The sequence below is a fragment of the Neoarius graeffei genome, chromosome 24 (assembly GCF_027579695.1).
Source record: "Neoarius graeffei isolate fNeoGra1 chromosome 24, fNeoGra1.pri, whole genome shotgun sequence".
NCBI classification, from domain to species: Eukaryota; Metazoa; Chordata; class Actinopteri; order Siluriformes; family Ariidae; genus Neoarius; species Neoarius graeffei.
The window spans coordinates 38212159-38225643 of NC_083592.1; the positions used below are offsets into that span (position 1 = coordinate 38212159).

The 13485-nt window shown below is 42.7% G+C and overlaps 1 protein-coding gene across 1 annotated transcript; it reads right to left on the reverse strand.

Annotated features, from left to right (window-relative positions):
* Positions 1 to 1020: 1020 nt before the first annotated feature.
* On the reverse strand, positions 1021 to 3315 carry gas1a (growth arrest-specific 1a). Its single transcript, XM_060908034.1, has one exon. The coding sequence runs from the start codon at positions 2804 to 2806 to the stop codon at positions 2012 to 2014; it is 795 nt and encodes a 264-aa protein (XP_060764017.1). The 5' UTR covers positions 2807 to 3315; the 3' UTR covers positions 1021 to 2011.
* Between the last annotated feature and the right edge of the window lie 10170 nt (positions 3316 to 13485).

Genomic DNA, 13485 nt, shown 5'->3' on the forward strand with positions numbered 1-13485 from the left:
ATAAAGTGGGTTGAGTAGACTATATACACTACCGTTCAAAAGTTTGGGGTCACTTTGAAATTTCCTTAGTTTTGAAAGAAAAGCACTGTTCTTTTCAATGAAGATCACTTTAAACTAATCAGAAATCCACTCTCTACATTGCTAATGTGGTAAATGACTATTCTAGCTGCAAATGTCTGGTTTTTGGTGCAATATCTCCATAGGTGTATAGAGGCCCATTTCCAGCAACTATCACTCCAGTGTTCTAATGGTACAATGTGTTTGCTCATTGCCTCAGAAGGCTAATGGATGATTAGAAAACCCTTGTACAATCATGTTAGCACAGCTGAAAACAGTTTAGCTCTTTAGAGAAGCTATAAAACTGACCTTCCTTTGAGCAGATTGAGTTTCTGGAGCATCACATTTGTGGGGTCGATTAAATGCTCAAAATGGCCAGAAAAATGTCTTGACTATATTTTCTATTCATTTTACAACTTATGGTGGGAAATAAAAGTGTGACTTTTCATGGAAAACACAAAATTGTCTGGGTGACCCCAAACTTTTGAACGGTATACAGACAAAATATACAAATTGCAACAAGTTGTGTTGCATATCATGATGCAATGCTACTGTCTGGCTTTCTGATAGGCAGAGGTTAACTTTGTTCACAGCCACAGCATGCCGACGGAGGCTGTTAAGCAAACAGAGTGATTGGAAAGTAAACAAACACCGGTCTGGTCGCCGCATGCGTGCCCCAGGGAAAAGCCATTCACTTTCAGGCTTATGTTCTAACTATATCCAAAAGTCAGAGTTTAGATTGTAAGCAAACAAACACTTGTGTTCACAAGTCAAGGGTATCGATGCTTCTCGTGTGTGTGGGTGTGTGGTGTAAAATGCTTAATCTGTTCCTCAAACACACTGCTAAGTTTGTGGCTTCAAGGTAGTTTGTCGAAGACAAAAGCGATCACATTCCTCCAAGTAAAAGACATCGAACCACATTTCATGAGACTATAAAAACGCAAAACAGATTACACAGACTCGTTTTTAGTTTTTGTACTTTTCTTTTTATGCCTTCTATAAAAAGTACATCACCGAGGCAGTCATACAGTGGATTTAGACATTTTCTACAGTCCATAATTCATCTTAGATAGCACATTAAAAATTTCTCTGAAAATCTATTTACACTGTACAGTATTTTAAAAGGAAGTCCAGTACAACAAAATGACCGACTTCCCTTTAAAGCTGTAATCACACTTCGTTTTCATAGACATCTTATGATACAAAATATTGCTTTCTATCCTGTGATGCAAATCTAGTCTGTGAAAATGCTTGCGTTCAGTCCGTTTGAGCAAACGCTCGAGCCCCCGAACTTCTTTTCGTTTATTCCAGCATGCAGAATACTTTCCAAAACACATTCCTCATAGAAATGTCTCGCAGTCAATCATAACTTTATAGAAAATAGCTTACATAGATACACAGCAAAATCCCTGACGTTTAACTCACACACCAACCTACAATACTGAATCAGCACCTGCAGCGTCAGGAAGAAGAGTCCAAGTGTTCTGAATCGATTTAACATTAGAGAGAGATTTTGCTGTGTAGTTTTATAATGGCAGTGCAAAGCTATCTTTGCATCGTTAAATCTCTAGGTAACAAAATATTATTTTGTGGTATACATGGCCTCTGTCAAATGGACAGTATCAGAGTAGCATGTCTGTGTGGTCAGTCTGGGTTTAAGGCAGTAGTGTCAGACTGAGCTTTATTTGGGGATTTGTCCTATCACATCCAGGTAGAGATCTTGCTCAGAAATAAATATCGAAACTGTGCTATGGTTCCTGATGTCCATTTCAGTTAACGAACAGTGCATTTGCATAGATAATCAAAGGTGAATGAATGCAATGCCGTAAAAGGACTTGGAAGTGACGCAAAGGTTCATTTGGTACTCTTTAGAAAAGAACTTTAAATGGCTGAAGATCAGGTGGAAGCAAGATGTCTAATGCATTCAACTGGCATCGGTTTGTTTCTCTCTCCGTCAAAAACGGAACAATACCGAGACCGGTGCAAGCAGGGTAAGCGCGCGCACGGACCGCACGCACGTTCCTGCGCTCCTGGAGCTGTCCTCGATACCATTAGGATCTTCATCATCTTCATCATCATCGTCGGGAAAGGTCCCGGATCCTACGTCATCGACTACGGATGGCATGCCGAAGCACAGCGTGTCCATACTCATTTTGACGTATTCGCAAATGGTGCGTTCAGCACCGTCGCAAACGCACGTGTCGAGCAGCTGCGCCTTGGGCATGCGGCGCATACGCGCGATGACGTCGCGGCACGCGCTCGTGCACGTGGCGCCGCTGAACAGCTTAGTGCAGTGCAGCAGGTAGTCACCCATGGCGTCGCGGCACGGTCTGTCACGCTCGCACTGCCGCCGCGCCTCCGTGCAGCCCATACTGCTGGTCCTGGGCAGACACGGCTCGATGGCGCGCTTGGTTTCGCGACACAACTGGTCTTCCGCGCAGCTGCAGTCCTCCAGCGCGGGGCCGCTCTTGGTCTGGTTGAGTTGCACAAGGGATGCGATGCAGTGACTCGGGCACCGGCGCCGCTGGCCGCTCAGGACCGGATCGCACGCGCGCACATACTGTCCGTACGCATAGTGGCAATCAGGCTCTGCCTGGCAGTTCATGATGGCCTGCCAGCACACGAGACGTCCCCGGGCGCGACTCGAAGACGGGCTCGCGCACACACAAGTGCCGAGAAACAAGAGCGCGCAGGCGAGCGGCCACGGGTACGAGCTGGCGCCCCGGGCGGACCGCACGAGCCTCGCCATTGGCGTCAAGGCGAGAGCTGGGCAATCATGCGTCCATGTCAGGGGCTCAGACTGGCTGCTCCTGGGTGTTTTCAAACCATGTCGTGAGAAGCAGCTCTTCTCTTCTCTTCTCTTCTCTTCTCTTCTCTTCTTGGAGTCTCGAACTTGTCCTGGAGAAGTGATCCCACTCCCACTCCCACTCAGATCAGTACAAGTGGGTTATAAACAGATACTATTCAACAGTTCCTTGGTCCATGTCACCCAGTGAGCTTCACCAAGGCGCTCAGCACTTCTCTTCTCTTCTCTTCTCTTCTCTCTTCTCTTCTCAACCCCAAAGTGAGCTCGTCTAAAAGTTACCGCGTTCTTTATTACTGGAGACGGGAGAAAAAAAAAAAAAACCTTCACGGAAGTGGGGTTCTCATCCTTCATTAAGTGCGCGTGCGGAAAATAAACACCACAACGGTGCAAAAACAAACAACAAAAGTGCAGCGCGTTGGACTCGAGTATCAGTTGCTCCTCCACGGCCGCTCGTCTTTATCCACTTGGAGGCTTACGGAAGTTTAGGGTGTTCCTATTGGCCAGGGCATGAGGTGTCGTCATTATGACATCATCGTGGGCGGATGTAAGGGGCGGGGTCTTCGGCAGATAAAGAGGAGACAGAAAAGGCGTGGCGAAGAGTGAGGTTGTTACTCTGACACAAAAATGTACACAGATTATAAATCATCCTGACCGCCTTTTTTTTTTTTAATTTATAAACCAAACTCTAGCGATTAGTAGGCTAGAAGTGGATAGTGCTCTGTCAATAAACACTCATGTTTTATTTGACTAATGATCCATGAAATTAGACATTGCTTTTACGAGACACAGAGTGAACCTGGGTCAGCTTCTGCAGCTTCTGTCCATAGTGTTAGGACATAAATTTTGTTTTTTTCTGAAATCCTCAAGATGTCTAATTATATCAGATCAGAAAGAAAAATGTAGATGTATTCACAGGAGGGCGGCACAGTGGTGAGCGGTTAGCACTGTTGCCTCACAGCAAGAAGGTCCTGGGTTTGAGCCCAGCTGCCGGCGAGGGCCTTTCTGTGTGGAGTTTGCATGTTCTCCCCATGTCTGCGTGGGTTTCCTCCGGGTGCTCCGGTTTCCCCCACAGTCCAAAGACATGCAGGTTAGGTTAACTGGTGGCTCTAAATTGAGTGTGAATGGTTGTTTGTCTCTATGTGTCAGCCCTGCGATGACCTGGCGACTTGTCCAGGGTGTACCCCGCCTCTTGCCCATAGTCAGCTGGGATAGGCTCCAGCTTGCCTGCAACCCTGTAGAACAGGATAAAACGGGTACAGATAATGGATGGATTGTATATAAGCTATAAAATTATATATATATATATATATATATATATATATATATATATATATATATATGGGGCGGCACGGTGGTGTAGTGGTTAGCGCTGTCGCCTCACAGCAAGAAGGTCCTGGGTTCGAGCCCCGGGGCCGGTGAGGGCCCTTCTGTGTGGAGTTTGCATGTTCTCCCCGTGTCCGCGTGGGTTTCCTCCGGGTGCTCCGGTTTCCCCCACAGTCCAAAGACATGCAGGTTAGGTTAACTGGTGACTCTAAATTGACCGTAGGTGTGAATGTGAATGGTTGTCTGTGTCTATGTGTCAGCCCTGTGATGACCTGGCGACTTGTCCAGGGTGTACCCCGTCTTTCGCCCGTAGTCAGCTGGGATAGGCTCCAGCTTGCCTGCGACCCTGTAGAAGGATAAAGCGGCTAGAGATAATGAGATGAGATATATATATATATATATATATATATATATATATGAATATATAGAATATATATATATATATAGGGTGGCACAGTGGTGTACTGGTTAGCAATGTTAGAAGAATGTGGAGTTTGCATGTTCTCCCCGTGTCCGCGTGGGTTTCCTCCGGGTGCTCTGGTTTTCCCCACAGTCCAAAGACATGCAGGTTAGACTAAGGGCCTCTGCATGCTCTTGCAACAAGGCTTTTGCAGATAGCTTTTCGCAGACAGTTGTAATTTATCGTTGAGCGGGGAGTAATAGGCGTGCGCGATGTTATTCACCGCCACAACGCAAGGGGGCGCGAAGTCGCAAAATCGCTAGGAGTAGTTGGTGGGTGTGGTTAGTAGAGTGTTTATCCTCCGGTTACTTATAATGACTAGAACTGGAGTCGTATAGATGTACGTACTTCCTCACTTCCTCGATCAACCGCTCTTCGTGCTGCTCCATCTTCGCTCATGTTTTTAAAAATGGCGGTCGTGAAAACAAACCAAACTGGGAAAGTAGGGAAGCGGAAGTGCGTGTACAGCGGATGTAGAGTGGACCAATCAGAGCCCTCTTGTCTGCGACGCTGTCTGCGAGGCTGTCTGCGGTGGTCACAATTTTTGGGAGGTGCGCGCAGAGCGTCTGCGAAGGGGGGGGCTTCGCAGACGCCATCTGCGACGCCATCTGCGAGGACTGGGTTGTCAGCCTAAATTGGCCTTAACTGGTGGCTCTAAATTGACCGTGAGTGTGAATGTGAGTGTGAATGGTTGTTTGTCTCTATGTGTCAGCCCTGCGATGACCTGGTGTACCAGGGTGTACCCCACCTCTCACCAATAGTCAGCTGGGATAGGCTCCAGCTTGCCTGCAACCCTGTAGGACAGGATAAGCAGCTACAGATAATGGATGGATATTCACAGGAGACATGGACGACCGTTTAACATTTCTTTGTGGCAAAGCAAATTTTCCTGTCCGCATCTGATAATCTGGCACATTTATGTAAAGGTTTAAAATTTTTGCACTTCCATTTCTTGTCCACTGATTTCTCATATCAATCATCCAAGTACATAAGATGCCTCGAAACTATTCTTTATTTGATGAGTTTATAAGGATGAGCCAGAATACCTAAAGCATTTCCCCCACTTTAAGAGATTAGAATAAAATTAATGATATTTATCATACAAATACTTTTTTCTACTTTTTGATAGTGTGGAGCAATGTAATTATCCTAATACAGATTTCAGTACTTGGGCAGGTCATACGAGACTTTCTTTACACTGTGTTATTTCTTATTATTAGGTTATTACTGTATTTCTATGTTCCTACTTTTGACTTTTTAAATGTTTGTACATTTCAGCCTATAGTAGATTTCCATCCATTATCCGTAACTGCTTAGCTTGTCCAGGGTCGCAGGCAAGTTGGAGCCGATCCCAGCTGACTACGGGCGAAAGGCGGGGTACACCCTGGACAAGTCGCCAGGTCATCACAGGGCTGACACATAGACACAGACAACCATTCACACTCACATTCACACCTACGGTCAATTTAGAGTCACCACTTAACCTAACCTGCATGTCTTTGGACTGTGGGGGAAACCGGAGCACCCGGAGGAAACCCACGCGGACACGGGGAGAACATGCAAACTCCACACAGAAAGGTCCTCATCGGCTGCTGAGCTCGAACCCAGAACCTTCTTGCTGTGAGGTGACAGTGCTAATCACTACACCACCATGCCGCCCTTCCTATAGTAGATTTGATAAACTATACTAAATATTCCAAATACAAGTTTATTAAAAATACTACATATTATAAATTATAATAAATAAATATATTTTAATCCATCTACATTTGGGGCATTTTTTTTTGTTAGTCAGTAACAGTTGATGTGATGTCAGTCTCCAGCACAACAATTTTGTTCATTTGATAATCTGTCCCGATCTCACAGCTTTAATCAATTTAAATCAAAGAAGTCTTAGAAACCTTTTGAAAGGTTCAAAAAGAAAAATTTACCCTTGGCTGCAGGAGATTCTGGTCTTTCCAGGTTATTTCAATTTTTTGATATGAAAGGTCCAACTGGAAAAATGTGTTCATGCAGGAAGGATGATTAAAGGGTTGAAACTGATCCTTCTTGGCACAGTTCTCCACTTGGAATATCTATGGAATAGATAAAAGGACAATTGGATGCAGCTTTTAAGCCAGTCGTCTCTATAGCACGATATGAACTGTAGCCATGCATGCAAATGGAAAATGATGGTATGCCTTCTCTTGTGTAAAATAATATTGTGCAAGTTCACACTTGAAAACATGGAGAGAGAAAAAAGAACCTGTGGATGTTAAAGTTTACAGATTCAGTGAGTCCACTAGGTACAAAGGGGGGTTTGTGTTTCAAATACTGCTCTGGAGTCAGGAATGTACCTTTAGGCCAGTGTGCACTGAGCTCTCCACCCAAAAACACAATGCACTCAATGTCAGTTACGGATGGTCAGATCTGAGAGTGCCGGTGCCTTCTCCAGGTCACACTGGGGTATGAAGGGAACACTATCCTCCCGAGTCAGTCAAACAGTGAACCCTAAAGCTACACTTATCAAAAATGACGACAGCTGTTGTCATTTCTTTCAACACAGCCAGACAGACTAAAGCCAGCACCTGTCTCACCTGACTCCAACTTTGTTCATTTCTCTTATTTGTTTTACGTTCGATCTACATTTACAACTATTGCAAATTTTTTGCCTTTATTATTTGCCATTTTTTATCCAAAGTGACCAATTCAAGCACAGAGCTTTTAACCTTCATCCTACCAAGTGGGGTCCATCTGGACCCCGCACTTATATGTTTGTTTGCCATTTTAAAAATATGTGACATACTGCCTCACCGTTTTATGAATTTGTCGGAATTTATGTCTTAATTAAAACACTAAAGCACCGGAAGATCAGCTTTTTGCATTGTGAAGGTATAATTCATTTGTTACTGGGGTCCAACCGGACCCCAGAGTAAAGTTTATCTGTCTTTCATTTTATAATTGAATAGCACACTGAAAGTTAACTTCTTTTATTTCTTTTATGTTCCATAATGAAACTACCAAGGCATTCCTTCTTGGGGTCCGTGTGGACCCCACTGCTGCAATAAGCGCAGGCTGCAAAACAAAAGCCCTAAATTATTTTACAATTACTTTTTTGTTTTAAATTCTGTAAGAAAAGACCTAAGTTGTAATCCAGAATGTTTTACAGCTGCATGAGCTGCAAAAATCATGTATATAATGCCAATTTTTTTTGTGGCGCTATAATTTGCTACATGTATGCTAGTTATTGCAATATTATTGCAATGTTATTGCATTTATAATACATCATTGATATTCAGCCATAGTGGATTTTGTTCTTCAATAAAGTTATGTCTGTTTGCTGCATTGAATTGGTTCTTACTGCATTGATTTCAAGGTATTCCCTCCTGGGGTCCATATGGACCCCGCCTGGTAGTTTGTGTATGTAAAATTGGCTGGTAGGATGAAGGTTAAGTGTGTTCTTTATGCCTTGGGCCCTTTAGTGTATTGCTGTTATTAATACAAGATGTTCTGAACAAAACTTATCTGGTGATTTTGTCTTTATAAGCTTTAATTTTAAAGAAAAGTATTGGGGTCCAAACGGACCCCACATGGTAAGATTAAGGTGTAAAATAGCATGGTAGGATGAGGGTTAAAAGAGCCAATAAAGTGATACACATATATAGCAAATACCACAAGTCAGCCGCCATATCAGAAACAAATACAATGTAGTTGTAATAAGAACAGAAAGAGCCATAACACACACACACACACACACACACACACACACACACACACACACACACACACACACACACACACACACACACAGAGCAGATTTTATAGAAATGAGCACACAGCTCCAGCTCTTGAAATGTTTTATGTCTTTTTTTTAAATTGGCATAAAACAAACCCACTTGTTTCACTTGCATTAAAATAGATCTTCCTAATGAGAGACCCGTTAACAACTTCACATGGACCTAAAGGAGGACAAAAATGAGGGAGAGGGGAAAAAAGAAAACTTTCAACTAACCAAACTATTTTCTTTGGCAGGCTGAATTTACACACACCAGATGTGCTGAACAGCGGCGCGCTGCATGCCATTACTTTTTGATGGTGCCATTAAAGGCGCTTTTGTGCGTCTATAATGTAATTATGGGACAAACACAATGAAGTCACTCCAAACACAAGGCTCCCCTGACGACTAAGACCTCTGCTAGGAGACAGTAAGCATGAATTGTTTATCACATGATTTCAGTGTTGAAATTTTCTTCACTGATAAACAGATAATCTTTCGAGATTCTTGAAATTAATGGTTGGGATTAGACAGACAAGGTGCGAAGGTGCGATCGGATCTCTGTTATAGTGAAATGAGTCAGAAATAATTTGAGTTATTTACAAAATTTAGCTTTCAGCCCAACATACTGGTGTATGGTTCCTTTCGTTTGTTTTTACTCGTGGAATCATGACTGTCATGACGACAGGAAAAATGTACGGGATGAATTATCAAATAACAGATGATGCTTTGTCTATGTTACAATGTCCCTGGAGTGTCTCGACCGAGACAGTTTGTAATCTCACTCGAGGTTTTATCAGAAAAAGGAGTCCTGGATGTGCACACCATGTAGACAAATGCAAGAAATGGTAATCACCGAAGTTGAACATTTATAAGGTGTACAGTATGTTTTGTGTCTGTGTTTCTACTGTATGTGTGGGTGGAGATGGTGTGTTTTAGAAAGGAAGTATCAAACTACAGGAAATGACTGGACAGGAACAATCCATTTATATGGATATGGAACTTCCTCTATAGGACCTTTAGGAAGAGAGATAATGGGAAGCGATAAGTCAAGTGAATTGGACAAACTCTGTGTCTGGCTCTCCATTTCCATTAGAGAACAGTTTTGAACAACCCCATCATTTTGATGAGATCTCTGCATGCTATTTCTTTCATGGACACTAAGGTAACTAACGAGCACTATTTACTAGTTTCATACTGTACATATTATTGCATTATAACACTGTATATTATACACATATTTTTACTGAACTGCAGAATTGACTGATTCTTTATGGTTATACGTAATTTTATTGCTTTTACAGCTACAAAGGTAATCACTGTAACTTGTCATAATTCTAGGTGTGGAAATAAATAACGATTTATTTTCCATTTCCTCTCTTGCACAGTATTGGCTGGACTCTAATAAAAAACAGATTTTTTTCACAGATTTTTGCAGGCTAAAGTTTGCAGGCCAAATTTCTGTTCCCTCAGCACCTCCAAAGGCAAACTATTCTCTTAGCTATTCTCATATTTATGTTTTTTACTGAGCTCGCTTTCTGTATTTTTCTATTTCTCTGCCAATTACACTTGGAGCTATAATTTCTGTCTTTACAGGAACTTTCATAAGACCTAAATGTTAGTCATATAACCCCTATTATTCAAAATGGGTTCAATTTGTACACTATGTTCTTTGTTCCTGCAACTTGGCTCATGGTTTTCAGTGGCTGCGATGTGTGTTTGCTTTCTAGGTGACATACTATGTTGATTTTATTTTATTTTATTTTATTCACACTATGGCAGATGCCATCAGGTTTACCACAGATCAGAACATAGTGACAGCTGTCACTGAGACCATGATAGAGAAACAGACAGATGCCTGATCAATCATTGTACACTCTCAGAAAACAAAGGACATTATTGTACCTTTAGGGGTACAATGGCTTGTCACTGGGACAGGACCCTCTAAGGTACTTATTTGTACCTTTTATATACTGTTTGGGAACATATATGGACCTTTTTGGCCCTAAAAAGGTACACATAGTTACCGTAATGACCAATAATGAGCCCTAAGGGGTATATTAGTGTAGATTGTACCTTGGGGGACAGAAATGGACTCGTACTGTACCCTTGTTTCTGACAGTGTAATTTCTCAAGGCAGTTTGTCTGCGAAAGTTAGTGCAACAGCTTTGGCTTATTGTTAAAGTCTGGAAAGTTAAAGCTCACTGATGAAATAACTCATAAGGGCTAAAGTCCAGAGTATTACAAGTAGTACACTTTTAACCTTCTTAATGATAAGATAATTATATTGTTACATATGACTTCAGTAACTATTTTGTTAACAGAGGAAAGCTGTCAACAGAATGAAGCATCAGTTATGACTTCTCACAGTTGGAAGTGGTAACTGAATGCATTCTGCAGTTGTAACAGATCCTTCATTTTGACATTTGGCAGGTTATGACTTTGTTATGTAAAAAAAAAAAAAAACACTACAGGGTGTGAGGTTGAGGTTATACGAAAATAATGGAAAATTGGGTGATGTGAAGTCTTATATTCCTCTTATTCTACAGAAATTTATCAATAATTACTATTTATCTATTTATTAATGAATGAAGTCATACTTTTTTATTGGTTTATAGTTACACTTACTGTACAAGTTAGTTGCTACTTACAGTTGGACAAGTTAGTTATCACTCATAAAAAAAACAGTGAAAATCATTTGAAGTTAATAATATAAAACTATAGCTTGTTACGGAGAAACTACAAAAGGCAAAGTTTTCTCCTGTGAAGACTTTCCTGTGGTGGAAAACCTAACAGAACAGCTTCATCCTTGAATGTTTCAAAGTGTTAACACTAGCGACTCCTTCCATACATGTGAAATAAAGGTTTCTAAGCTCCAATATATCAATGATAGCATATTTAACAGGTATTCCATGAAATCAAGTCATACATTTTTTTTGTTTTATTTTATTTCTTTTCTATTTTTTTTCTGTGTGTTTGTGTAGTTTGATGTTTGTTTGAGTGTTTTCTCCACCGGTTGTGGTGTAGCTCCTGACCTAGTTTTTGGGTGTCGGTTCCCTCCAGGCCTTGGTTCGCTGTGGGTGATGCCTGTGCTCCCAGCTGTGGAATGCAGTGAGCTCATTGCTCATTTTACATCATGGTTGTCCAGTGCTCTGCGCTTTAACACTTGGCGTGATGTTCCAAGCGATGTTGCTTGGTGGTGTCGCGGCGGCTGTGCAGGCAGTTTGGGACACACCAGCGCTCTGCATGGCGGAGCTTCTCTGCTCGCTTTGTGGATCCATGGCGTGGTGTTCGAGCAATGTTGCTGATGGCGTCGCGGCGGCGGTGCTGGAGATGTGGTACTTGTTTTCGTGCGCCTTTTGGTGGGACTGTGGTTGCTACACCGCGGGAATTACATCCTGACCCCTACTTGGTGGACTTTTTACTTTTTATTTTGTATTTATTTATTTTTTCTTTCTTTGTTTATTATTGTAAAGCGTCCTTGAGTTTCTTGAAAGATGCTATATACATTTAACTTATTATTATTATTTATTTTATTATTATTATTAAATGAGTTGAGAGCCAGGCGGCACGGTGGTGTAGTGGTTAGCGCTGTCGCCTCACAGCAAGAAGGTCCTGGGTTTGAGCCCCGTGGCCGGCGAGGGCCATTCTGTGTGGAGTTTGCATGTTCTCCCCGTGTCCGCGTGGGTTTCCTCTGGGTGCTCCAGTTTCCCCCAAAGACATGCAGGTTAGGTTAACTGGTGACTCTATTGGCCCTTTTCCACTACCCTTTTTCAGCTCGCTTCAGCTCACTTCAGCCCGACACGGCTCGCGTTTCGACTATCTAAGAACAGCACGACTCAGCTCGCTTCAGCCCTGCTTAGCACCCAAAACTCGCACGGTTTTGGAGTAGGGCTGAAGCGAGCCAAAGCGAGCCGAGTGGGGCTAGGGGCGTGAGCAGACACTCCCCTGTGCACTGATTGGTGAGGAGGAGTGTCCTCACATGCCCACACACGCCCCACGAGCACGCTGGGATCTGTAAACACCGTAAACCCAGAAGAAAAAGAATTACGAGAATTTCTGAAGCCTTATGCGCCTCGCCTCATCTATACGCTCTTGCCAGTATCTGTTGGCGTTGTCGGTGACAACAAGCCACAGCACCAAGAACAGCAACACTAACGACTCCATGTCCTCCATGTTTATTGTTTACTATCCGGGTTGTGAGACTACCGCTTAAAAGATCACTGATGTCACTGTTTGCGCCGCCTAACGACATCACGTAACGTCCACCCACTTTCGCTAACTCCACCCAATGTGTCCACCCACTTCCAGCCAGCACGGTTCAGCGCGGTTGTAGTCGAAATGCAACTCCAACAGCCCCACTCAGCTCGACTCAGCCCGACTCAGCACGGCACGGCTCAGCCGCGTTGGTAGTGGAAAAGCGGCATTTATTGACCGTAGGTGTGAATGTGAGTGTGAATGGTTGTCTGTGTCTATGTGTCAGCCCTGTGATGACCTGGCGACTTGTCCAGGGTGTACCCCGCCTTTCGCCCGTAGTCAACTGGGATAGGCTCCAGCTTGCCTGCAACCCTGTAGAACAGGATAAAGCGGCTAGAGATAATGAGATGAGATGAGTTGAGAGCCGATGAGGCACTTAGTGCAGAGTTGGCTATAAGCCATGTACGACAAGATTGAGTGGAATAACTGTTTTATTCTATCCACGTTCACTAGATTTTGAGCAACAGCATTTTTATTTTTTGCAAATTCGATAAATAAAAACTTTATGCAAAACGTCTGACAAAATCATTTCCGCTTAGAATGTAAACAAACCGTCAGAATGACAGTAGCAGTTTGTGGAAAATGCTATAATAATAGTAATAATTCTTGAAAAATAATTTTAAAAAGATACGTTCTTACCATCAAATACTTTTATTCTGTTTTTTGTAGCTTTTTTTTGGGGGGGGGTTTCGAGTTGAGTTTTTATTTCGTCCTTGGTTGGTTCAGTAACACTCTCTGCGATTTTGTTTTTCTCTACTCATGGTACATGAGCTGATATCCTAGTAGTAGAGTAGACAATCAGAGTGCATGATTGGTAACAACCAGTGA

Bases quoted from the DNA above. Each gene is read 5' to 3' on its own strand.
- gas1a (XM_060908034.1), bottom strand. From the start codon at position 2,806: ATGGCGAGGCTCGTGCGGTCCGCCCGGGGCGCCAGCTCGTACCCGTGG.